General features: G+C 51.8%; 7 protein-coding genes across 7 annotated transcripts; 2 read left to right on the top strand and 5 right to left on the bottom strand.

The window, feature by feature from the left end:
* Window positions 1-121: 121 nt before the first annotated feature.
* BO86DRAFT_86165 (uncharacterized protein) lies at window positions 122-749 on the bottom strand. The gene has a single exon (XM_025677743.1). The coding sequence runs from the start codon at window positions 616-618 to the stop codon at window positions 280-282; it is 339 nt and encodes a 112-aa protein (XP_025528173.1). The 5' UTR covers window positions 619-749; the 3' UTR covers window positions 122-279.
* Window positions 750-2,867: 2,118 nt separating this feature from the next.
* Window positions 2,868-5,938, top strand: BO86DRAFT_312240 (MCM DNA helicase complex subunit MCM6; the record flags this gene model as incomplete). The annotated part of the gene is made up of 4 exons (XM_025667942.1): window positions 2,868-4,510; window positions 4,570-4,705; window positions 4,767-5,756; window positions 5,822-5,938. 4 exons carry the CDS (start codon window positions 2,868-2,870, stop codon window positions 5,936-5,938), a joined length of 2,886 nt encoding a protein of 961 aa, XP_025528172.1.
* A 2,080-nt stretch (window positions 5,939-8,018) lies between these two features.
* BO86DRAFT_361622 (putative SNF2 family helicase) lies at window positions 8,019-11,586 on the top strand (the record flags this gene model as incomplete). Its single annotated transcript, XM_025669872.1, has 6 exons — window positions 8,019-8,303; window positions 8,547-9,201; window positions 9,256-10,081; window positions 10,214-10,916; window positions 10,978-11,157; window positions 11,217-11,586. The coding sequence occupies 6 exons, from the start codon at window positions 8,019-8,021 to the stop codon at window positions 11,550-11,552; spliced, it is 2,985 nt and encodes a 994-aa protein (XP_025528171.1). The 3' UTR covers window positions 11,553-11,586.
* A 595-nt stretch (window positions 11,587-12,181) lies between these two features.
* BO86DRAFT_409590 (uncharacterized protein) lies at window positions 12,182-15,311 on the bottom strand (the record flags this gene model as incomplete). The annotated part of the gene is made up of 3 exons (XM_025674426.1): window positions 12,182-13,074; window positions 13,714-15,199; window positions 15,303-15,311. The coding sequence occupies 3 exons, from the start codon at window positions 15,309-15,311 to the stop codon at window positions 12,182-12,184; spliced, it is 2,388 nt and encodes a 795-aa protein (XP_025528170.1).
* Window positions 15,312-16,184: 873 nt separating this feature from the next.
* BO86DRAFT_86131 (uncharacterized protein) lies at window positions 16,185-19,015 on the bottom strand. The gene is made up of 3 exons (XM_025677742.1): window positions 18,780-19,015; window positions 18,571-18,698; window positions 16,185-18,494 (listed from the first exon to the last, which is right to left on the bottom strand). Exons 1-3 carry the CDS (start codon window positions 18,875-18,877, stop codon window positions 16,351-16,353), a joined length of 2,370 nt encoding a protein of 789 aa, XP_025528169.1. The 5' UTR covers window positions 18,878-19,015; the 3' UTR covers window positions 16,185-16,350.
* A 924-nt stretch (window positions 19,016-19,939) lies between these two features.
* BO86DRAFT_409588 (NPA1/URB1 family protein) lies at window positions 19,940-23,612 on the bottom strand. Its single transcript, XM_025674425.1, has 5 exons — window positions 23,451-23,612; window positions 21,618-23,399; window positions 20,770-21,569; window positions 20,384-20,710; window positions 19,940-20,322 (listed from the first exon to the last, which is right to left on the bottom strand). Exons 1-5 carry the CDS (start codon window positions 23,599-23,601, stop codon window positions 20,005-20,007), a joined length of 3,378 nt encoding a protein of 1,125 aa, XP_025528168.1. The 5' UTR covers window positions 23,602-23,612; the 3' UTR covers window positions 19,940-20,004.
* A 625-nt stretch (window positions 23,613-24,237) lies between these two features.
* On the bottom strand, window positions 24,238-24,852 carry BO86DRAFT_399229 (uncharacterized protein; the record flags this gene model as incomplete). The annotated part of the gene is made up of 2 exons (XM_025673616.1): window positions 24,238-24,306; window positions 24,379-24,852. The coding sequence occupies 2 exons, from the start codon at window positions 24,850-24,852 to the stop codon at window positions 24,238-24,240; spliced, it is 543 nt and encodes a 180-aa protein (XP_025528167.1).
* Window positions 24,853-26,308: the final 1,456 nt, after the last annotated feature.

The raw sequence follows: 26,308 nt of genomic DNA, 5'->3' as shown, positions 1-26,308 counted from the left end.
TTGTTGGCCGATGCTAGCGTCGGTGCTAACAGGAACTCGAGGGGTAGGGTTGGACGCTTCTGTCAAAAGAAAAGGAGTGAGCTCTTGGTCAGTCGGGAGGTGCACGGCACACCCGCGCCAGCAAAGGGAGAAAAGACATCAAAAAGACCAACGTTGTTGTGCTGATTGAGAAGGATCCTCTGCCTCCAGGACAGGTCCAGTGTGATTTGTAGAAGTGGTCATTGAATGTGTGCGCGCCAGTTGCCAGAAACAGGTAACCATGCCAGCACTTGCTGTTATTCAGCAAGTAAAGGTAAGAAGTGGAAATAAGAGGAAGAAAAAGTATATGTTAACAACGCATGTCGAACAGGAGAAGAATTGTTGCAGGCCGTGAAAAGAAAGGTCATTGCCTACAAGGCTATGAGAAAAGTGGGTATATAGCTTGTCAGGCCACGAGGAGGGAAAAGAGCCGAATTGTGTATCCGGGCTGGGGCTTTGGAGGCAACTTATGGAAGCAGGGGAATTGATGGGATGTGGTCGAAGGGGAGAGGTTGTGGAGGGAGGGATGGAGAGGGTGTGGGAGGAAGTGTGGATTGTGGTGGAAAGAAGAGAGGGAGGAAAGAAGAAGAGATTCAACATGAGGAACGGAGAGAGAGAAAGAACTCAGCTTGAAGGTGGAATTGGGAGTCGTCGGAGGAAGCGGCCAGTGCTCACTGACTTACCACTCGGTCACCACTCACTCACCAACTCACCAACTCAACTCACTACTTGTGGAAGAATTCATTAATCACCTAGTTAGACACCAACCTTAGAACACCCTCCACCTCCACCACCGCCGCCGCCGCAAAAGGGCCCCACGACCTCCCTCTTAGGCTACTCCGTAATCTGTATTGTATCCATGATAATCCGTACTTTACTGAGTAGGTATGTATTCTCATCCTCCCCTCAGCTTTTCATTTCCATATTAGGTATACAGTCTTACCTTGCCTTACTAGCTACGGGGTACGGATACTGCCTATCCGTATCTGACCTATCTACCTAACATTCTACACGGATTGATCTCTGCCATTGGGTCGTCAATGATTGAGGTTGGCCGGAAAAGGAATCCTACCCGTCAATCTGGTATGATTGGATGTGGGGAAGAACAACTCGCTGGAACCCACCTACTACCCTGGCTGGTTAGACCACCTATCATCAACAATAAAACAATAAGTCAATAATGATTCAGACGGGAAGGATCCCGCTTGGTGCGGATTGTTGGGACACTCGGGGAGCTCCCCGGTGGCTTTTTCCTCTTGTTGGCTCTCTTCAAAGTTCAAACTCTTTCCCCCACTCCGAATCGCGCCTATCTTGCAGGCTCTCAGACCCTCCAGCTCGGGCCATCTTGCTCCAAAAGAGGCAAAAGGCCTTTGGGAAATCTACCGGCCATATCTGGTAGGTCAACCGCGAGGCGAGGCACAGCGTGCATAATGATAGAGTGGTGCATAGTTGGGGGTGCTTTCTAGCTGAAAACCCTCCCATTCAATCTGTCCGTATGCATCGGTTATATGCCCTTAGACTCCCTCCTAAATGACTACCATCATTGACCAAAACAGGAAGAATGGGATCATAACGTTCGTTCAGTGGTTGGCCCAGTTTGGGTCGTAAGATCATGACGAAATAAGGCCATCCGGCCACAACAAAGAGACAGAAGAGACTTTGGAGGGCTTTCGCTGTCGCAGTAGCTTGGAGAAAGGTGCGTGTGTTACTTCGTATTGCTGGCGTACGCTGTCCGTGGCTGCTGTAGGTGCATGGCTAGACGGGCTTAGTCTGAACCACTCAGAAGAGGACCCTCTGGCAAGATCGCAGGTAGAATGCGAACAATGACGTCAAGTAGTCTGGCCGTCACGAGTCCAAGGTCGTACTCCCAGGCAATATCGATGGAGCACTATGATAATTGTCTGTAGTATGCCGAAGGTGGATATGCTCTTTATCCGCGGATATCATCAAGCCACCTCACAAAGAGATACCTTACGCGTCATTGCTACGAGCAGAGTAGAACTCTCTATATACATGTGAACTGAGGATCTCCTTAATCCTCTTTACCATGTTTGCCCTATCCCATCTGAAAGCTCAGCTGTCAATCCCCATTTATGGAGTCGCCCAAACCGGACCGGTGCGGAGGGCCAACTGAGTCAATCACCGCAGCAGCAGTGGCGGTTGCAGAACCCAGTGCTCCATTTTGCTATTGATCATCGGACCGTTCCGCTCTCCTCGAATAGGAGAGGGTTTTTGCTGAAGTGTCAAATCACATCTGCAACATGCCCTGCAGTGGGTAATTGCCCTTGCTATGATACGGCCCATACCACCACGAACGTCCAAAAAAGAAAAAAGCCTTCTTAACCGTGATCGTGACTCTACGGAGTAGAGGACGAGCCCGTCTAGGGGTCCCGAGTCCACTCCGGTCCGTCCGTAAGTTTAGTTACCTCTGCCTGGAAATGGCTAGCCCTAATTCTCAGCTACGGTAACACCTTGGCATTCCCAAAGGAATGGGAATCCCCACCAAGCAACTGACTAAGCATTCAAAAACCACTTAACGCGTCGATAGCCGGAGCAACATGGTTCCGACGCGTTCGTGTTGCGGTCGCGTCCCATGCAAAGCTCGACGGAAAAATGCCAATGCAAAGCAAAAGTGCCAAACACATTCATTCCATCCACATCCTTCAACTTCTGGCCAACGCACCCACCCTCCCTCAAGGCTGGCCCTTCTGATTGACTGGCAGCAAGTTGGACACTTATCTGAGATAGCACTAGCTCGCCGAGTGTTGTAATATCTCACATTTGTCTTAGTTGAAAGAATTCCTACCACATACATCCAACGGCCTTACCCTGGCCATCCGCCCTGCGCCATGTCCTCCCTCTTTGATGCCGTCCTGCAGTCGGAATTGGGCTCGACGGCGGGCTCTCGCCGTCTTCATTCGGATCAAATCCCCAGCTCACGACCGCAGCCACCTTCAGAAAGCAATGGACCGATGAGCGATATGCACGGCTATCCAGACGAGCAAGGAGCAGACTCCAACGTCTCGACCGTAGGCCGACTCCGCAATCCATATCTGCCCCCTCCTCCCCCAGTGACCGATGTTGCTGGAGAGAAAGTGCAACAAGCGTTCGAGGAACTGCTTGAGACATACGTGGAGGAGCCTTCACTCTCACAGCCTCCCCCGCCGTCTGCGGAAATCTTGAGCGACAAGTACTACATTGCACAAATCCGAGGCATGGCCAAATTCGAGCTTTCGACGCTCTATGTGGATTTTACGCACCTGACCTCCCTAAGCAACCCGATCCTGGCAGACGCGATTGCCAACCAATATTATCGGTTCCAACCCTTTCTCACCAAGGCCCTGAACAACCTGATCGCTAAGTATGAACCGGAATACTATGCTGCGCATCGCCAGGCCACCGCCACTAGCAGCATCTCTTCGCAAGCAGGTACCTCTATGGTTGCGGGCAACTCAAGCGTGTCGGATAATCCCGACTTGGAGCGTGATATCCGCGAGAAGACTAGGCACCAGCAGACCGATAGGCTATTCTCGCTGGCGTTCTATAACCTACCCCTGGTGTCCCGGCTGCGCCAACTTCGGACGTCTCAGATTGGAAAGCTAGTCTCTGTATCCGGCACAGTCACGCGTACCTCTGAGATCCGACCCGAGCTATCTCTCGGTACTTTCACTTGTGAACTGTGTAAGGCAGTGTGTCCCAACGTGGAACAGACTTTCCGCTACACTGAGCCCGCGCAATGCCCCAACGACACCTGCGGGAACCGCACCGCATGGCGGCTGGATATTGGCAAGAGTACTTTTGTTGATTGGCAGAAGGTCAAATTGCAGGAGTCGTCTCATGAAATCCCAACTGGCAGCATGCCGCGGACAATGGACATTATTCTGCGAGGTGAGATGGTGGATCGTGCTAAGGCCGGTGAGCGGTGCATCTTCACTGGTACACTGATTGTGGTGCCAGATGTGAGCCAGCTGGGTTTGCCAGGGGTGCGACCGGAAGCTGTCCGTGATGATGGTGCCTTCCGGGGAAGTGACATTGGTGGTGGCGGTGTGAGTGGTCTGAAAGCTCTTGGTATCAGAGACCTCACCTATCGACTCGCGTTCCTTGCTTGTATGGTGACGCCTGATACAACGACTCCCGGTCAACAGACGAAACAGCAGTTGAATGGCCAGTCACACAATATTCTGGCTTCGCTCAACCAGATCTCGGATCCTGAGACTGATGAAGATCAGGCGCAGGAGGCTTTGCTTCAAAGTCTTACGCCCTACGAAGTTCAAGACTTGAAGAAACTCGTGCATTCGGAGTATATCTACGCGCGGCTGATTGACTCCATTGCTCCCATGATCTACGGTCACCGGCAAATCAAGAAGGGCATATTGCTACAACTAATTGGAGGAGTCAGCAAGAATACCGAACAAGAGAATCTACAACTCCGTGGTGATATCAACATCTGCATTGTTGGTGACCCGTCAACCAGCAAAAGTCAATTCCTGAAGTAAGTAATTCGAACCTCCGGTGGTTCCTAGATGGTGATACTGATACATTCTTATCCAGGTATGTGTGTTCTTTACATCCTCGGGCTGTTTATACCAGTGGCAAAGCCTCCTCTGCAGCGGGTTTAACTGCGGCTGTTGTCAAGGATGCCGAGACGGGCGAGTTCACCATCGAAGCGGGAGCTCTGATGTTAGCTGTATGTGATCCATACTATCACTGTGCCGAGTAATCACAGAACTGACCCTCTCTCTGAACAGAATGGAGGAGGTATCTGCTGTATTGATGAATTTGATAAAATGGACCTTGGCGACCAAGTTGCGATCCACGAAGCTATGGAGCAACAGACGATTTCTATCGCCAAGGCTGGTATTCATACTACCCTCAACGCCCGTGCGTCGATTCTCGCGGCGGCAAACCCTATTGGTGGCCGTTACAACCCGAAGACTACATTGCGTGGCAACCTGAACTTTAGTGCTCCCATTATGAGCAGATTCGATCTATTCTTCGTGGTCCGAGACGACCCTAATGAAACAGTGGATCGCAACCTTGCGGACCACATTGTTAACGTGCACATGAACCGCGATGAAGCAGTCAATCCGGAGCTCAGCACTGAGCAATTACTGCGTTACATCCGATTCGCAAGAACATTCAGACCCGTGTTCACGGAGGAGGCTAAGGCCTATTTGGTCGAGAAGTACAAGGAACTTCGGGCCGGCGATGCCCAAGGTGGCATGGGCCGCTCCTCTTACCGTATCACGGTTCGACAGCTTGAGTCTCTCATCCGTCTTTCCGAGGCCGTTGCAAAGGCCAACTGTGTAGAGGAGATTATCCCCAGCTTTGTGCGTGAAGCCTACGACCTTCTGCGGCAAAGCATGGTGACTGTCGAGAAAGATGATGTTGAAGTTGATGATGAAGTCAACGCTGCTAGCGGTCACGCTGCCGATGAAGATCATGAAATGGGTGACCGTGATCGCGAAGGCGACAGCCCCATGCGTGATGAAGGCGAGCCGGCACAACAGACCCAGCCGCCTCGCACACGTACCAAGATCACTTATGACAAATACATGAAGATCTTGAACTTGCTTGTACGACGTGTGCGCGATGACGAGTCGATGTCTGGTGAAGGTGTTGAACAGGAAGAACTTCTCGTCTGGTACTTGGAACAAGTCGAGTCTGAACTGGAAACCGAGGAAGATCTGGAGCAAGAACGCTCCCTGGCTGTCAAGGTTCTGAAGCGGATGGTCAAGGTACGTACTGTGTTGCACTTACCCTCGCTCCATTCCACTTATCTCATGCTAACTTACCTTGATAGGACAACATTCTTATGCCTATTCGTGGACAAGGTCTGGTCGACCCAGCTGATGAGTCTGCACAAGTGGAGCGGACTATCTATGTCATGCATCCCAACTGTGCCATCGACGAGGAGTGATTCGGCGCCTGATGTACTAGGAACAGGGCAAGGTAATAGGAATTGGTGAAGCAGGAGTAACGGTGCCCGGTGCCCTTGGTCGTTATGAGTGATGATTTTCTGGTCTAGTTTTACATGAAGTTACTCGCACATTGTCGGTGGAGCGTGTGTGATCTTGGACTGTTTAGTCTGGAGTACATGCATGGGTGACAGGTTTGCCTTCATATCCTATGAATATAATAGCTCATGAATTGCCGCTACGTCCATTTCATTCTCGAATTTATGTTCCTCCTCATTTCCACCTCAATTGAAATGGTGCTTGGTCCATTCATTGTTACATCATTCCTCATCTATACCGTCTCTACTTGACCTCAACTCTGCTCCACATATAGCAGCCATCCTTGGAGGTCGCTTCAGCCTTCTTCCTCTTCGCCTATTCTTCCCAAGATCGAACTTTGCCCTACTTGGTCAGGCCTTCTCAACTTACCTTGCTTACATCCTACTCTCACCCAGCACTCATTCCGGACAACATACGCGCATCCTTCCAGTCAATCAAGTCAGCCATCTTCTCAAGCCCCTTCATCCTTCTTGACCATCAGCCCTCCTTTGACTTTGCAATTGTCATTCTCAATCACTACTTGATCAAGCGTCACCCTTGCTGGAACACTCTCTGCCCTCATCTTGAACTCGTTCTTCGCGCCACTGGGCCAACCTCCTGCCATATAAATATCACCCATCCTCTCATCCTCTCCTGTTCTTCCACTCTTCCCAGCCAACCGCCAGCCATACAAATACCACCCATCCTCATCCTCTTCTGTTCCTCCACTCTCCTCAGCCAAGTTCCTGTCTTCTAAATACCCAACCATTCTTACATACTCCCCTCGTTCTCCTGTCTCTCTCGATCAGCTTCCTCATACTCCTCGCACCTTACACCCTATATGCAAGCCGCGTTCCCCTTGAATCCAGCTCTGGATTCCTTACTTCCATTCAGCGTCCCTTCGCTTCCCTCCTCCACACTTGCGTCAGCCACATCACCTGCTTGCACGCTTCCGTCAGCCACCGTTCCTTCTTCCTCACGTCACCTGATCCTCTATCTCTTATACTGCTTCACCTGTTCCTCTTATCCTCTATTGATATCCACGTGACTCGAAATATCTCGCGAATCATGTCTACAGACGACTCCACAAACCCCGAGGAGAAGGGGGCCCCTCAGGCGGAGAGAGATACTGCCAACCAGGCCGAGGCTCCGGCGGCCGCCGCGAGCCAGCAAGAACTCGAGATCACCCAATTGCCCATTGAAAACGCAGATACGACGGCTAATCTCGACGATAACAGCCATTGTTTTCTCCCCAACCCAGGTAAGCAGGCCTCCTTGCACATGGCTTCGACTTTTACTCCGTGATACTGACGTTGCGAATCAGACGATCGCTGGATTACGGACGTCGGGCCGGAATTGCCATTGGTTCCTTTCTCTAGCCCTAACCATCCAAGTGGAGAGGATTCGCTTTTTGTTTCGGACTCTAGGAGTTCCGTGGCGCCTTCGTCTCTCCCTTCCGCTGATGTGCAGATGGTGCATCCACACAAGACTGCCTCACCTTGTGTCCAAGACTCTGTTACTCTCATACAGCCTCCGTCTTTGCCCCCGGGTGATGTGCAAATGGCAGATGAAATCGCTTTACCTTGTGATCAAGGCTCTGCTAGTTCCATACAGCCTCCGTCTTTCCCCGCCGATGTGCAGATGACAGATACAATCGCTCCCCCTTGTGATCAAGACTCTATCACAACCATGCAGCATTCGTCTTTCCAGCCTGCAGATGTGCAGATGGCGTCTCCAGACGAGATCGCCGTATCTTGTGTTCGAGGCTCTGCTACTCCCATACAGTCTCCGTCTTTTCCTCCCGCTGATGTGCAGATGACAGATGTAATCGCTCCACCTTGCAATCAAGACCATCTCACTCTCATACAGCATTCGTCTATCCAGCCTGCCGATGTGCAGGTAATGTATTTAGGTGGGCCAAATTTGGAACAACTCATCGGGGCGAACATATGGGACACGGAGATTACAGCAGTACTGAAGGGTTTGGATGCTGAACGTGAATCTATGACTAACAATCTGCCTGAGAATTCAGAGCCCGTGAATGCAGAGCTTGATGCAGCGGACAAGGTTCCTTCGGCAGATGTCATCGAAGATGACGAAAATCCCCGACTATCGCTGGATAATGTGCCTGTCGCCTCTTCAGCGTCATCTGGAGCGGAAGATGCTCACCCTCAATCAGGGAATCTAGCTCACGATGGTGACGAGGCTGAGTGGCCTGATGATGAGCTTGATACTATAGCCCAACAAGACAACTCGAACGCAAAGTGGGTGACATATGACCTTGCTCCCGTAGGGCGGTGACTAATTACTGGTTACAGATTCAAAGCTGCAGAACACCACTTTCAGAGCATTGAGAATCCTTCTTTGGCAGATCAGATTCTCTTTGAAGCTGCTGAAATGGAAGAAGAAGCGCGCGAGAGAAGAGTTGCCGCGAGAGAGGCTTTTGAGGCAGAAACCTTATCGATAATCTCTAATGACGAGGAGTCAGGAGCCGTGGTCAACGAACAAGTGCCTGCTGAAGTCATGGTACAGCCGTCGGAGAGTACCGTGCAGCCCTCCCAGAAAACCGCCAAGTCGACTGCTGGCCAGGGGCAACGATCACGAGTACCACGAAACAGGAAGAACAGACTTTCAGCTGAGGACAAGCGCAAGAGCAAGAAGTATGGTCTCGATTCCGTTTTAAAGCAAATGGGCCAGAAAACTGCAAGAAAGTCTAGGAAACGGAGAAGTGAAGACACTACACCTGATTCTGAGCCAGTCGATGCCCCCACACGCAAAAAGGCCAGAAAGATTACTACCAAGGCATCTGAGGAGTTTCTCAGAACTCTGATGGCCCCTAACGTTATCGAAGATGCGCACGCTAGTGCTTCTGCACAGGCCATGCCTGAGTTTGGGGAGAGGGACAAAGAGAAGGCATTCAGACGCATGATTGCCAGTATCCCTAAGGCGGATCTTGCCGGAGCGAAATCGGACCATAAGCAAATAATTAACGCAAGCCGCAAATTCTCGAAAGGCGTGAGAAAGGATGGGACAGGAGGTTATCGCATCCCAGGTATGAGAACAAGCTTGTACCACTATCAATTGCTGGGAGCAGCATTCATGCGCGATCGAGAGAACTCATCTTATCCACCCTACGGCGGATTTCTGAGTGACTTCATGGGTCTGGGCAAGACAATTCAAGCACTAGGTGAACAACTATCCTTAGGCCTCCTATCAGCCTACCATGCTAACGGAAGCCTAGCAAATATCGTCGATGGACGACCCTCGGACCCAGAGGACCCTATCAAAACCACACTGATTGTTGTTCCATCACATTTAGTATCTCATTGGAAGAATCAAATTCTAAAGCATTGCGATGGTATCGATCTCAAGGAGATTGTCACTTACTGTGCTGGACATAGATTGGATACATTGGACATTGTTGGAAGCCTCCAGGAATACAGTGTCATCATCACCACGTACGACGAGGTGAGAAGGTCATATCCTCAAAGCTGCAAGCCACCAGTGCCGACCGGGACTGAAGACGAAGTGATGGCATGGTGGGATGAACATTACGAAGAGCATCTCGGCCCTCTGCATAAGATCAAGTATCACCGGATCATTCTTGATGAGGGGCACCTCATCAGGAATCATGGTTCAGCTGTGTCGATGGCTGTCTGCGCTTTGACTGGCACTAATAAGTGGATACTGAGTGGCACGCCTATACATAACTATATCGATGAACTATTTCCTCAATTTGACTTCCTGGGGGTGCCCGGCACCAAAACCCACGAAAAGTTTCTCAGAGATTTCTGTCAGGACGAAGATAGCCACATGCGCCTGGTCAACCTCATACGATCATTCATGCTCCGCCGGACTCACGCCAGTCGGCTTTTCTCATTTCCTTTGGTCAAACTACCGGATGTTCATGATGAAGTCATCAAAGCCGAGTTTTGCGATGCTGAACGTGAGCTTTACAATGCCATTGAAGACGTTTTCATCCAGAATATCAATCAGCTTGCGAAACACAAGCATCCGAAACTGGCTCAATACCGATGTTTCCTGACGATGATATTGATACTTCGCATGTTCTGCAGTCACCTTCTCACCGCTCATGATATCATTAAGAAGCTTCTATCAGAAAGGCAGCTTATGGCGAAACTCTCTAGGATGGCTAATGGGCGAGACGAGCAAGACCCCACGTTCATAATAGTACAAAGGCTCATCGCGATCCGCAGCAACCCAACAGTCATCTGCGACAAACGTGAAGAGCATCTGGTTCATTCCCCAAATCTTCAAGGAGATAAGGAGAAGCTAGTAAGGGACTATTACGACTTGATGCTCGAACTCCATGAAAGCGGGCAATGGGACGAACGTCTTAAGAGGAACAGTTGTCCACACTGCAAGTGTGTTCCCGTCTATCCCGTCATCACATCATGCCATCATCTCTACTGCGAGGAGTGCTACATTTATCTCTCTGTCAATGAGAGCACAGATGAGGGCAAGCCGATGTGCCGTGTCTGTCAGGAACCTATTCAGGAAGCAGCCTACTGTGACGCGGTCGAAGACATTGAGCTTACACAGACACAATCCACGAAGAACCCGAAGCAAGGAACAGCAACTCAAAGCAAGAAAAAATCCAAGACTGGCGTGTGGCGGAAGCCTCAGGGCTCATTTCGGCGACCTGCTTACCTGAATTCGGATGAGGAGCTATCTACCGAGCCAGATGCGGACGAGCAAACCGACTGGATAGAAGCATGCGCGAGTCAAATGCCATCAGCCAAACTGACCAAGATCCGAGACCTGGTGGCGAAATGGTTGGCTGAGTCGCCAAGGAACAAGATTGTGATCTTCACTCAATTTCTCGACTTCATCCGCATCTTGGGGAAGATGTGCCAGAGGGAGAAGTGGCCGGCAACTTCGGTAGGGAGTTCATCCCAAACCTGCTTATCCCCCATTCTTCAGAATCACTAACAGCTTCAAGTTGACTGGAAAAATGAATCTGGCCAAACGAGAAGCAAGCATGAAGCAGTTCAGCGACGTGAACGGTAACACGAAGATCATGCTGGCGAGCCTGAAGGCTGGTGGCATAGGACTAGATTTGACCGCGGCGAACAAGTGCATTCTGGTCGATTTGTGGTGGAACGATGCAGTACAAGATCAGGTACGGACACCACGCCCTGGTCTATCAGTTCTAGGAATAGCTTGCTAACTCGATCGCAGGCTTTCTGCCGGGTGTGGCGCATTGGCCAGACTCAAGAGGTGGAATACAAGAAGATCATCGTCAGCGAAACCATCGATGACTATCTACTCCGGCTTCAATCAGAGAAATTGGCGTCGATCGATCAAACCATCGGCGACGAAAAGCTCAAGAGCCGCGACACAATGGAAGAACTGCTCAACATGTTTGCGGATGTCGAGGTCGATCCAAATGGAGCCTTCAGGTTGACCCGCAAACCCAAGAAGTCGAATGCGTCCTCGAAGCCAGACGGCAAGGGAAAGGAGAAGGGGAAGCAGAGCGAACCCCCGGAGTCGGAGGAAGTCCCTGCTGAGTCCTGAAGTCAGATCTCCTTCTCTCTTCCGGTCGACACTGAGGCTTTATCATATACCAAACGAACTTGGAATTTCTCTTTGTTTCTACTATCTCATTTGTGATACCCTTCAAGTTATCGGTCTTGAATAGTTCTCTTTGGAGAAAAGAAAAAAAAAAAAAAAAGAAAGAAAGAAACTAATATACTCAAATAAGTACTAAAAAGCCTAGCTACACTTCTATTTTTCCGAGGACTCCAAGAACATCAGCCAACAACAAGTACCAAAACATAGATAACCAATGAAAAATAAAACTGCAGTAAAACAGCTGTTCATCAAGCTATACTAGCTTGAAATTCTTAACTTGGGTATCGTCCCATCGAAGTCCTTGGACGATTTGGCCGAGTCGCCATCAGAAAACCAAGCCGGAAGGCTGGGATTCGTCGCCAGTAAAGACAGCGAGGCTCACAGACAACAAATTCCTCAAGATCAGTGCTCCCGTCCCGCGCGAGATCGACCGCGCCAGGATCGTCCTCAAGGCGCCCGAGGGTCTCGTCGATCAACGGCCCATGTCCCGAGGCGTGCAGGGTATTCCCCACGGCCGCATGCACCGCGAGCAGGACCCAATTCGGCGCGTCCACGCCGTGACGGTTCAATCGTCACGGATTCGGGCACATGGAGGCGCAGTAACGCTCTCTCTGAGCCTCGGGAACATCTTGGTCCGATACTGACCCGGGGTCGGGGGGGGTCGCCTCCTCCATTTCGTCGAGGATGAGGGCAAAAAGCGAACGGAATTCCATCTGGGCCAAGGCAAGGTCCATCAGCATCAGGACGTTCTCCGCACGAGGAGTTCCCCGCGGGATGCTCGTGATAGAAACCATCCCCATCCCGCATCGCCGGGAAATACCGGCGGAGACACTGCTAGACCGCCGCGTTGTGGTCGCGTTCGTCGTCGTCGTCGTCGTCGTCGTCGTCCGCCGGGATCCATCTCCCCCTTCCCTCGCCCGCGGCGGCCCCAACGGGAGGATCGGCGTGGTTTCTACCGAGCCGTACAGTTCGTTGACTGGTTTGTCCTGGTAACCGAAATCCCAGAGCCCGCTGATCAGGCACCGATGGTGGTCGCGCTGGAGGCACGTGCGGCGCAGCAGCAGCTGCTGCTCGTCGGCCATATCCGTCGTGGAGGCGTCCGGGGCGAGGAGTACGTTCTCGAGGATGATGGTGGTGGAGGAGTCGTCGTCGTCGTCCTCGACTCCAGGGTATGGACATGGAGACGGCGGGGTGGCGGGCCTGATTGCGGGCGTGGTGCGGCGGTCCCCGGTGGCCAGCATCGGCCGGAGTAGAGCCCTATCGATGTACTGGGCGAGCTGTGAGACCTCGTGATCGTGCGAGCACCGGGCCACGTCGCGGGCGAGTTGCAGCTGGCCTTCGGCGGGGAGATACTTGAATACACAGTGGAGGAAATGGATGGTGTCGGAGTCCGAATTGGGGGCGCGGTACCGCTCAAGTCGGGCGGTTATCTGACGCTGGGCAGTGGTGGTGGAGGCGTCGCGTTCTAGACGGCTTGAAGATTGTGAAGGGGGGGGGGGAATTCCATGCTGAAGGTCTCGGTAGGGAGAGCCCAGATTAGAGGTAGATGTGTACATGTACTGCAGAAGAGTCCAAAGGTTGGTGTCTAATGGCATCATCCGGTAAGCCTGGTGAAGATTAACAACTAGGGTGACTCAATGAGAGACGAAGTGCGCCGAGTTACGTACGTATATAGTACTAGAGGGAGCCAGCCCACATACTTCCGGAACGCCACGCACTTCCTACGTACTACTTATCTTGATATCATATAATCTTTGTAAAGTGTTGGTGCTTGGGCAAGAAACACGCTATGTAGGAGTTTTGAAGTCACGTATTGCAGTGGAAGGATCACATTAGCCATAGAGCTCTTAAGCTTCAGAATACAATACAAACCAGTCATCAAACCATAACCCCGATATTCGCCTGCAATCCGAAACAATGCATCGAGAGTACTCAAACATGTAAACAAGCAAGCAAAGCGATCAACACCATAGGCACTCTCAGCCTTTCGTCTCGTCCCATTTCATCCTCCATTAGGGCTGGGATCCGCAGACACAGGTAAATTACACGCAGTTCATGTACAAGCTCAAAGGCAAGCACAGGACAGCTTACAGTCGCCTCGTACCACGACGGACCCTTTTTCCTCCAGCGGCAGCCATATCAGTCTGTACCGTTATCTGCGGCAGCATCTGATCCCCCTGCATCTGTTCCTCCCGCTGCCTCGCCACCGAGAGCGCAAGCGCGGCCATCTCCGACGCAGTCAGGCTTTGCGTGGACCAGGGCAGCCAGAGACCACTCGCGTCCGGCGTGACCTGATCGTGCTCTGCGAAGTCGAACTCCGGAGGAGGATTGATAATAATATCCTCGACTGGAGCCAGTGTAGCGTGGTTTGTGCCATCATCTATGAGCAGCTCTTGGCTCGTAACCACTGAGAAAGGAGCCACGAGGTCGGGGACGTGAGTCCACGGTCCGACGGTGGCATCGGGTTCGTCGAAGAGCGCTGCAGACGGCGGGTTGGTATCGCCTGTGGTGGTAGTGAGGATGGTGGTGAGGTGCGCGTTGACATCCCAGTTGAAGGCATTGGTGTCCATGGAGTGTTGGGTGGTGGGCGTGCTGGAGAGACTGTTCTCGGGGGCGGGGAACATGGTGATACTGTCGAGATCTAGGTCGAGATCCATATCCATGTTCATGTCTGTGTCCGTCTCCAGGTTAGTGTTGAGGGTGAGGTCATGGCTTTCGAAGATGTGGGTGTTGCCGTTGCGGGTGCTGCGGTTCGAATAGATTGTCACGGCGTTGCTGCTGTCTTCGTGGTGTTGCTCACCTCCTCCTCCCTCTTCTTCTTCTTCTACGGGCTCACCGTTCCAAGATCCTTCGTCGATGTTCTCCTTGTCTTCGTCCCATGGAGCGAAGATGTTCACTCTGATTTCTTGGAATTGAATCTCAATGTCGTCGGGGTCTTCGTAGATAGGAAACCCCGTCCTGGAGAAGGAATGATGGTAATGATTATGGTGATGAGCCTGGTTCTCTGCTGCTGCGCAAGGCTCAAGATCAGTGGAGAGGAGGTAATTCAGGGGATACTCTGAGCTGAGAACGGGAATGTAAGTACGATACGTGTGTGAGGAGGGGTGGGGGGCCGGTGGCGGGACAGCACAGCCGGCTGCGTCTGCCACCTCGCCAGCAGCAAGTCCCGCTATACCATTGGAGGGTGAAGAATCAGAGAGTGTGCTTGGAAAGTGACCGCTTGGCTCGTCCACTCCATAGGCCATGACCCGGTCAACATCCATCTGTTGTCTACCCGTTGCGCCGGCGGCCCTTGCGTGGGAGAACTTCATCGGATCGAGGAGAGACGCAGCACATGCAAAGCTGGGCAGGTTCAAAGCTGCTTCGAGAGCGTCCGTACTGTTCCGCTCGGTCTTCCGCTTCTTATCGTAATGGCGGCGTGGAGGAGAGCTTGCGTTCTTGTTCTCGAGGTTTCTCTGTTTGCCGTCGTCAAGATCTTCCGCTTCTCTGCGCTGCGTGGATGTGCGGACTTTGGCATTGGGAGAAGAGGATCGCTTCGCGTTGTACGGAGGAGTGATCATTTTGACGCTGTGGTTCGTGGTCGTCCAGGACTGAGTTCGTGTGATGTCAGTATATAAAGTGCCACGAAAGGTTAAGAAAGTGTGTGCAATGAATGATAATTTGAAGAACTATCGGGACACAGGTTCGACTCACAGTGTCCATGGTTTCAGTACACTTGTACGGTAGCTTTGTGCTCGCGTTTTTGATTCTCAAGCAGGAAGAGATTACTCTTGGTCATATCAGGTGCTTGTTCTCGGAGGCATCAAGTTCAAATAAGTCCTAGCGAATACGGATATCGAAGAGTAAACTCCTGCACTGCAATGTAGATGCAAGTCTGAAGATATACACACACCAGGATTGTGAGACACAAAAGTCGGCGTCACTGTTGTGGTGAATCTAGAGGAGATACTGTACCGAGAAACCAGTCAAGCGAGGCTGGCGATAGCGATGACGATTCGTCTCATCACTGTGGGAACTTGATCAACGAGGCAGGAGCAGAGACTGAGGAAGATAGCTGCCACCACCTGAATAAGGCCTGTTGACGGTGGAATTGGCGAGGGATGCCAAAGGGAAGGATGGGAGGGGAGGGAGAAGGGGGGAATTCGCAACTGGACAGCGGGCCAATCTATAAGAGGCAAAGCCAAAGCGCGCAGGCTCGTGATTGACTACATACACTCACAATGTCAACTAGAGCATTGGGATGATTCTCTGATGGATGTGTCCTACTATATCTACACGTTTCCTACAACTGATCTACAAGCAAGGAACCACAGTCGAACAATAGAACTTCATTGGGGCCATCAAGCCTTCTCGAAACTCAGGCGCATTTGTGATGGCGCGAGATCATTATCTGTTAAAGATAAGACCTAGCTAGTATCGGCCTATTGCTCTCGATTTTGTCATTTCATTTGGAAGGGGTTGTCCCGCAAAGGAGAGAATCCAGTGGTGATACAGTCTCTCAGTACTCGTCACAGAGCCGATATCCTGTCAGCAAGCCTTCCACACCCACCTCTGCCATGCATCCAGCTAGTAGCAAAATAAATAGGTAAGAAACAGATACAGGCAATGCCCATGTATCAAGATAGCATAACAAGGGGGAATTGACGGGCGCCTGCAAGATATGGACGAATATGTGTTCGAGATATCCTCCATTACCTGGAACTAGGACGAGCATTTGGGCACCCTCGCTGCCCTGTTACGCTTATCTGAACTGTCCAGGTCCAATCATGCCACCGCGGACATCACCGCCAACTTGACCGAACATATCCAACAGGTGTCGAGATGAAGGTGGAGGACCTTGTGGTGGGGGAACGCCCTCGAAAGGAGGCTGTCCGCGAGGTCCGAGTCCCATCATAACATCGCCGTTATGTGGCATAGGCGGAAATGAGGGCGGGGGGCCGTTCATGTAACCAGGGGGAGGCATCATCCCAGGAGGCGGAGGGAAGCCGGCCGAACCACCGCCATTGGCGCGCGGGAAAGGCTCACGCTCGTTGAGAGGAGGAGCATTTCCGTGCATTGGCATCATGTTTGCCATGTAGGTTGGGTTTACACCACGTGTAGGAGTTGGGATACCTGGGGGAGGGGCCAAAGGCGCCGGTCCACCAGCAGGCTGCGGGGGCATTTGAGGGCCCGCCCACCCAGGAGGCGGCATATGCTCGAAGCCGGGCGGTCTTTGCATACCCATGGGAGGATGTCCTTGACCGTGAGGAGCCCTGGTTCCACCGGGCGTGATGGGGACTTGGCCACCAGGAGGGAAAGGAATGTCGTCAAAGTATCCCATCGGGGGCCCATTCACGGGCCGTCTCCGAAGGTGTTCAGCGTCAGCTCTCTGGATATTCGCAATCGCCGGATCATCCAGAAAGTTGGGACCCTTTTGAACAGGAGGGATACCTGGAGGAGGAGACAGTACATCCGGCATGTTCATCATACCGGGCACAGGACCGGCACTCTGTGGCTGATTATGGCCACCCGGAGCAGGGCCATTTACAGGAGTGACGCGAACTTGCTGCATCAGTCGTAGAAGGTGCTCTCTGTCACGAGCCTGTGTTTCCGGGGGGTATGGGTTTTCCTTGAATGGAGGGCCAGCGGCTCGAGACGGCGTCTCCAGCATAGCTAGATACTCCTGTCGCTTGATATGTTCTCGAGAAGGAGAAGAAACAGCGCTCTGAACCTGTTCCGCCTGCACCAAGGAGGGAGGCCGATTAGCAGGCATAGTATCATTATGTGGTGTCCCGTTACGCGATTTTCCGCCTCCAAGCATAAGCAGAATACGTTGAAATCCTTCTTGGTCGGCATCGGTGGAACCGGCAGGCGTCAGAGCTGGAGATCTGGTATCATGTTGAGGTTCTGGATCTCTCGCAGGACTTCCGGGCGGAGGACTAAAAAGTCCAGCAAATCGAGAAGACTTCATGGCTTTAGCAGCTTGAGCCTCCTTCTTTGGAGTTGCCTCCACTTGCACCGGCGGGGCGCTGACCTCCGGCGCAGGCGCAGGCGCAGGCGCAGGCTTGGATTCGCTCAGCAATCCAAAGAAACGCTCCATGGCTGAGTCTTGCTGGAAGGGGGTGCCATTACTGCTGAAGATCTCCCCATCGGTAGGTCGAGTATCTGGCTGCTGCTGAGGGGGTGCAACTTCAATCTCGGCAGGAACCTCGTGGTTGTCCGTTGCATGAGGCTGAGATCCAGCTTTCATTCGCTCCTTCCAACGCTCAAAGTCCTCCTGTGTATGCACCCTCCGATACTCATCCTTGTCGTTGGTATCCAGCCACTCAGGCTCCTGTTCAAGTTTGGCACCACGGGTCCAATCGCGATCAGCACCGTGTCGATCCCGACGCCATTCTCGGTTACGGATCGGGGTCTTGTCCTCCTCCGCTTCGGGTGTTTCGTGGGGAGCGTTGTCCTCTCGGAACCAGCTTCCTTCATGCCTAGCGCGCCCCGGTGTACCGTCCTTGCGAAGGGTGAACCGAGTATCCTTGCTGTCTCTCACAGTCCGATCATGAGTCGGCTCACGTTGGTCGCGAGTATCCCATCGGTCGAACTCTCCATTACGTCTGGGCTTGCGGTCCTGTTCCTCCGGGCCAAACGTGCGACGAGGACGTCCATTAATCCAGTCTTCCTTGTCCCCGCGCCGAGCATTGAACGCACCCATCTTCCCATCGCGTCGATCAAAATCCCTGTCGTTGGGATCCCGTTCCTTGAAGAACTTGTCTCGAAAGGCAAACCGATCGGTTTTCAGGTCCTCGGCATCGTGCGGCCTGGATGACCTATCCGTGGAATCTATGGATCCCTTACCAGCGATGCGAGAGGCAGAAGCGAAGGCGGTCTTAGGAGGTCCGAGAATGATATCCTCTGCGATACAGCAGCAAATGCTCGTGTTAGTGATGGCCGTGCTATTCCGTCTCGGCAAGTAGACTGTGTTCTTTACCTGAGTTCGAGTTCCGGGACATGTGACGGGTATCGAAGAGGCTCGGCCGTCTAGGTGTAGTCTCATTGGGATTGGTGGATTCTCGTGAATTTGAGGTTTTCCGTTGTGTAGTTGGGTCGGGGATGGGGCTAGAAGTAGAATGTATCAGCTTCATGACGACCTTTGGCTGGGGCCATTTGTGGGGAGAGGATATCATCAAGGTGCCCTACCCCATCCATTCGTCTACTGGCGGCAGTGTAGGAGGTCGAACGACCAGAGGCGATCCGCGCAGCCATAGCAGCTCATCGATATGATAACGTCGTGCCATGAGGATGGCCAGGAGGAGAGTGTGTGATGCTATCCGGGGGTTGCGTTTACAACGATTTCATTGGTTGCGGACGGGAGTGATGATGAGTGAGTAGCGATAGTGAGAGATATGATAAGAGTGAAGCACGGAGAGAGAGGTGATTTGAGTTTGAGTTAGAGCTGAAGAGGAGCTGGGATTGATTGCGACAGGTGCGTAGGAAGATCAAACGAGCCAAAGATGGCAGGCCGTTGCCAGTGGCAAGGCCGAAAGGCGGAGGGAGCTTCGATCGGTCAAGTGTTCAAGCAACTGGTTTGGGGGGGGGTGGGAGCGGATGAGGGGCACCACAACAGTTGGAAAATTTTCCACGATGAACTCTCTCGGAAATGATAGTAGGATCAAAATCAGGGAGTGAATCGGAGATAGAAATGAAGCAGAAGGCTGCAGGAACAATGTGGAGGGTACGGGGGTTGGGGGCGTATGAACGGGGCGGGTTTGAGGGGGAGGAAGAGGGAAGAGGAGAAGGAGAGAGAGAGAGAGAGAGAGAGAGAGAGAGAGGCAGTTCAGTTCAGGTGAAAGGGTGGAAGTTCCCAAGTTGCGGTGCGGGCAGGCAAAAGATCGAGGCGAAGTTTACGGCACTGCAAAACGTGTGCATTACCCAATCAGGCAACTCGCCTGACACCCCCCCAGACTCAATCAATCAATAATTAATTCCAACTACGAGTAAACACCACCTCCCAAAGTTATGACCTGGCACTTTATCGTCTTTAATAAGGATTGAATTAATTACTAGACTAAAAGTACCATGCACTTCCATGATTATGCTGTTATTCTGACCAGTTACTACCAATCCCCGTTTGCCTCGGCCCCTGCACCCTATGACTTTGCCTCGTTACGGCGCAGAGCAACTGGTTCTCCCTGAACTCCATTCATGAGGGGTAGAAAATGATGACATGGTGCATGGCTAGGTGTCTCTCGTGTCGAAACTCACTTGTTACCTCGAATCTTTCGCCTAGAGCTGACCAAGAGGCGTTGAGCTTACGGATATCTCCAGGTTGCACTAGTATACCATCTCAACCGAGCGCCAATTGGATTCCAACACATGTCTATCGAGCATATACAACTATTATAATATCCCCAACAGGTAGTCCCTAACCCACAATGTTCTCAACCGCTTTCAGCACGGCACCTCCACTCCATTTTTCCACCCGGTCGCTGTCAGAGGTTCGCTGCAGGCTGTGGGCAATGGCCGTGAACGTGGGCGTCTCTTTAGCCGTCACGGCTGGGATCTGACTCTGAATCCAGCTCATTATGCCCGCCCTCGTAATCAGCGTCGTGCTACCCTGCACTTGGGTGGTGCGATACAGAAGTTGCAGGATCTTTCTCTTGACCGAGTGGGCTGCACTCGGTGCTTCATAATAAGAGAGGGATCGTTCAAAGACGTTGGCTCGGCGATAGATATCCATGTCCTAATGTTTTTCGTGAGCGCATGTACAAGCAGAGGTAAATTCAGGAACGGAACAAGCATACCACTTCAGTGCGAAGACCTTTGATGAGTAGATCGAATAGCCACCCGGTCTCTTCGAAGTACCCATCGTCAAGCTCAGGCTCATGCAACAAGATCTTGTCAATCCAGAAAGAGGGGATCTTCTCTAGCTCCCAAGAAGGAGCCTTCTGCAGGAATTTGTTGACCTTCCCATACAGTTTGTGCATTGGGTTGGTTAGGACATCGAGACAGCTAGAGGCACATTCTCCTACAATCCACGGCACAGGAGACTCGAGACCGATTTGTTTGACGGTTTCAAGGAGCTCCCCCGTGAGGATGTAGACGGACCGCCATTCGGCATACTTGGAGTCCTAGGGTAGAAAGTCAGTCAAGGCCTGTAGCAGTATCTATTCAACGGAAATAGGCATACCTTAAGCTTCGCCATGAAGCGAGTCACATTCGCAAATGCCTGTCGGCGGATTTCCTCATGCGCTGAGCACAGGCAGAGCATCAAATCGGCAATCCGACCCTGCTCGATTGCCACATCGATTTCATCCTTCTCCCATCGGTACAGTTCGTTATGAGTGGTGCCCTCGACGGGCAATGTGCCAAAGATCTCATCCAAGTCCACCTCCGGTTGTCCACTCGTTTCGGTGGTCACTTTATCTTGCGTAGATGTACGGACTTCCCCAGAATTGTCGTCTTCCGGTTCTTCGCTTTCTTTCCACGCCTTTTTCAAAGCCGACTTGGATTTCTTGTTCTCAGTGCCGCCCATTAACGTGTCTCGAGCGGTTTTCAAGGCTTTAGAGTCTTCCCCGGCGCGTTTCAAGCTCGCGAGCAGCTTGACAACCCAAGCACTCACGGCGAGTTCCACGGCTTTATCGCCAGCCTTCACAACGAACGGCCACTGCTCGAGAACAGCAGCCAATATGAGACTCACCGGCTTTGACACCTCTGGGAATGAGGTTTCAAGTAGGTCTTGATAATGGACGGGCTTCTTCGCAATACGGCAAACACAGTTGTCAAAGAAAGACAATTGCTGTTGAAGCTTGTCCGAGTCGGTAGTCTCGAAGCTAGATAAGATCGACGGAAAGATGGAGTCATTCTGAATGATCGAATACTCATTGAGTACCTTTCTGAGTAGACTGTCAATCTCACTCAAAGACTCTCGTGACGAGGCCTGGACCAAAACTTTCAAGATCGAGGTGAAAGCCGAGTATTGCATAGATGCTACAGGGTTTAGCAGTTGATCGTAGATATAGAACCGACTTGACTTACCAGGCTGTTGCCACCAGCGCATCGATGAAGACTGCTGGGTGATCTTGAGCAGATTTTGCAGTTCACTCAGCAAAAGTTCGGTGTCGTCTGCATCAAGATTCTGCTCGTCTAGCTTCTTCAGGATGTCAACCATGACCAATGAGACATCGAATCCTTCTTCCAACGCAGCATCTGGAACGATCTCATAATAGCATGCAAGAAGCTCCGACACCGCCTCTTGTTGCTGTAAATCTTCCTTGGCCGTTCTCTTGAACAAGACAATGACCTCCTTGACAGCCGGGCACCTCCGACAGAACTCAGCAATCAGTTTGCTGGCCGCCTGCATCCAAAGCGACTGGCTGACGCCATGATCAGAATTGAAAATCTTCAAGACTGCCCGCAACTTGTTGAAGGCAATCGTAAGAATCCTCACGGCGAAGAGCGTGACGATCTCCGTGTTCATGTTGAGGCAGCGACTTAGGATCTTCTGTGAGAGAGGGCGCGGGAGAACGTTCTCAATGACCACCGACACTGGCGGTGGCATCGGAGGTGATTTTTCCTTATAACCACAATTCGAAGGAACTGGGAGTTGAACAGTGGAGAAGAGAAGGGCTGACTCTGCCATCCAGGAGGGAGTAGGTTTGGGGTCCGCAGTGAACATGGTCTTCTTGGTGAAAAAGTCGGCTACCAGCTCTGGTGCCGCTTTGAAGATAGCAACGAGAAGCTCGATCTGAAGACTATCTGCATCCGGACGGAGAGCCTGGATCAGATAAGACAGCGTTCCATTCCGGACCGGCACGGTCTTGTTATACTTGTCGAGATAGACTGCTGAATCCAGGCCCAGATCAATCAGGGTATCGTCATCCGTCGGCAAGGTTTCAGGGTCGCTACCAGTGGGATACCAGCCGGTTTCAGGCAGCAGGACGCCGAGATCAGAGTTCGTGCAAACGTTCATCAAGATCTTATGGACCTCATTTGCCGTTGAGACGCCGGTTGGGTTGGGCTCCTCTGACTCGCGGTCATAGCCATACAGTGTCACAAGTCGCTCAAGGTTCCACCGGCTGAAGAACTTCGTCTTTACATGGCGAGGGATGGACGTATCGCGAATGACATCTCTTTCAATGGATTGGAGAATTTCAAGAACAATGTCCCGGGGATCCTTCCTGATATATTCGAGGAATGCTCTGATCGCCTTGTGCTCTCCGATGATATCGCTTTTTGAGTTGGCGTGCTGGAACTTGAAATTAGCAAGGACATACTTTTGAGCGTTCCTTCGCAACGTAGACTTGTGTCCATCCTCGGCCATCTCTTCCAACTGGGCCTTGTTCGGCGTCAGGAAGAACTCGATACGTTTGAACGTAACGTGCCGCGCCTGGTAGACCTGGCGTGCGACAGCACCTCCGTCGAAGGTAACCATCTCCGTCAAGAGACGCAGGCAGGGAGAGATGAGATGCTCCTTGGATTTGATCGCAGTCAAACCGCGGTTGAACAGCCTCAGCTGCTCTTTCTGCAAGAGATACTTGCATAATGCCACGCCGAAGTCCCGGAACTCCAGATTGGTGGAGATGGTCTTGAAGAATTGAGCGAGGATGGCAGGAACCGTGGTCAATAACGACTCGTTGTTATTGCTATCAGCAAAACCCCAGGTCTGAACCAGGTCCGGGAAGCAGACAGCCTCATTTTCATTAGTTTGCGAGAACTGCGAATCACAATAAGCTTTGAGAATGCGGAACTTTTTGGCTTTCTCGGCCTCATTCTCTGCCAGTACGATAGAAGAGAGGAAATCCTTGAATTTTCGTAGTCCTATTCACGTTGTCAATATTCAGGTTCCGCTAACCATTGGAGGCGAGGTACCTTGCTTAGATTCGGCAGGGTTTTGCTGAAAGGTCAGTGCAGTTCGGAGGTGAGTGTGCGAGGTAATGGTGGCAGGAATTTCCTCGCCCTCCGGGGCACTGTCCAACTTTCTCCTCTTGTTTCTAGAGAATTGATTGTCGTGGGACGACATTGTGAATTTATTTGGAAGGATGCAAAGACGAAAGAAATCACCACCTTATCAATGGCTGCAGTAACTGACTGCCTCGCCCGGCCGGCTTCAGAGTTTTGCGGCCTCTGATTGGACGGTAAATACGCCAACTCGACTGGAGAGCTGGAATTTAAACTGGACGGTAGACTCCAACCCAACACTGTCACCGCAGTGCAGATTAGCATATGCAAAGTACTGTTGTTACCTCAGCGGGCAGTACTCCAAGAGTTGAACCATTGAAGTATGACAAGGTATGATAATTGATTGAAAGGATAACACCAACCTTTGCAGTTGATGTTCCTCAGGCACTACTACCACCACCTCGCCGCCCGCCGCCATAAAAAGTCCTGCCAAAACCGGAAGTCGCGCTAGAAGGCCGCCGGGGGCTAGCCGCTAGTTTTTGATTGGTCTGTGCTTTCTAGCATGTGTTTGGTATACTAGGTCTATATTCAGTCGGTACATCTCGATCAATACAGATATTGACTTGCCAGCCGATCTACGTATCCAGTCCTCAGAAGTCGATGAGATATATTCTAAAGCAAGCAAAGAGTACGATATGACATTTATCATAACACATGAGACCTCCAGGAAAACTGCCACCACAAAGGCGTCTTCAACTCATCTCGATGCTGCCCTGCAAGGCCGACTGATTCTCTCCCACATCAACTCCGGCCTGACCATCAGACCCTACAAGCCACCACAGTCAGCCTCTTTCCTCACATCCCCAAGCAGCAGAGATAATGGAAAAAAAAAACATACATCAAGATCCTCGAAGCCCACAAACGACAAGACCAGCCGATTCCGGCTCGGCAGCGTGACCTGCCGCCGCTGCACCTTGCCCTCCAACTGCAGCAAGGAAGCCATCTCGGCGCGGTGGCAGACGACGAAGCTGCGGTTCGTCTCCCGCTCGTGCAGCTCCACCCAGTATTCACCGGTGTACATGAAGCCGTCGTTGAGCGTCGTGCGGGACTGCCTCGTTTGTCTCTGCTTGTTGGTCGCGGGCATGAGGTGCACGGACATGCACCCGTCCGGGTGGTAGGTGAGGATCCCGCGTGCGTCGGGGCCCATGGGATGCAGGGAGGGGCCCTTGCCGTCGTAGGGGTCGGAGAAGTACTCGATAAGGGACCAGGAGCCCACGAGCGCTTGTTCGATGTCATGCTGGGTAGTGTACATCTTCGGGGTGGGAGGAGCGGTGGAGGGGGAGGACGACGATGTTGACGACGAGCAAGACATATTTTCCGGTCTTGGAATGAGAGGTATGGTACAGCAAGGAGGTAGTAATAGGCATATTGGCTGGGAGGAATGAGTGGGTTTTTATAGTGTGAAAGTCGAGGACCGGGAGATCGCGTGTATATCTTCCAGTACTGTACAGTAGACTAGATCGGCGAGAATCTGACCCCCCCCCCAGTGATGTGAGTGACTCTTGCATTGCTGTTCAGTCTTGTCTGGCGATATGTGTCGGCGTCTAGGTGATACGAAGAAGCTAATCTTCCCTGTTCCCCGTGACAAAGTCTAATCGCTCGGGGTCTTCTTCCACGGACGGAGAGCCACTTTGGCCCTGCTGCAGTCACCGGATGAGCCTCGGGATCGAAGAGGAACGGCGAACCTTGATCCCGGAAGGCTGGCTTCCCGTTGGTGGGAAGACATCACCGGCGGTGGTTGTGCATACTTCGTGTGTACAGGGATCATAGATGAGGCATAGACGAGAGATCCGGAGTGGTGACCGATCTGGTAGGAGTTCTTGCATCGACGGCATTGCCTTTTGGCATGTGGTTTGGGCTTGAAGTATACTATATTTACCGAGTAGTTGTTTTAGAAGTGCTAGCCTCGCAACCCTATAACCCTATGAAGCGCCTGTCCAAGGGTAACGAACGCCGACTGGTCATAACTACCGACTGAAGTGAGTACTTGAAGCAGTTTCAGCCTGTAAGTTATGGTAATAGAGCGACCATTGACCCAATCGAAGAGGGAGACTCAAATAGTTGCAACCACAAGCCCCCCACAGTAGGAGTCCCTGGTAGCATAGTCCCTCGTAAGTTGAGACATCTCTGACGGGGTGATCGAACAGCAAAGAAGAGCCCAGGTAGTTGATGACGACCAGTCCTAGTCTAGATCCAACCGGATTATGACTGATCATGGATATCTTTCTCTAAGCATAGTTGAATGTCGTCCAGTTAAAGTCGTCCAGGCAAAGGCGATACTGCGAGATGGGACACTCGGATAACTTATCTAGATGTATAAGATCGCAGGCATGAGCCGTAGAATAAGCAGGTTGGCTCGAATATAACTCGTATAACTCTCATTAGATTTTGGGATTGAGCCGACAGGGAGTGGAAGGTTGCTCTTGCCATCTGTAGAGTAATATATTTTGTAGATCATGAGTCCCATAGTATTACATTTTATGACCCGCAAAATGAAAGACAGTATTGTTTTTATCACAAATTCATGAGGGGTATGCGGTGGTAACTTTGCCATATACATGCCTGAAAAAAATAGAGAATATAAAGTCTAAACCAGCACCAAACAAAATCACTAACCCCAAGTTCCACCACCACCACCTCTGCCTTGGCGCCTCTGTGCAGATAGACGCCAGTCGTCCTCTCCTGCGAAGCGATTGTGCAGAGGTTGGATGCGCTCGGCCTTCTTGCGCTTCGAGAGTCGATCCGTCGGCGCAACCTTGAAGAACGTC

Source organism: Aspergillus japonicus (assembly GCF_003184785.1).
Source record: "Aspergillus japonicus CBS 114.51 unplaced genomic scaffold BO86scaffold_21, whole genome shotgun sequence".
NCBI classification, from domain to species: domain Eukaryota; kingdom Fungi; phylum Ascomycota; class Eurotiomycetes; order Eurotiales; family Aspergillaceae; genus Aspergillus; species Aspergillus japonicus.
This window is presented reverse-complemented; position numbering and strand designations above follow the sequence as displayed.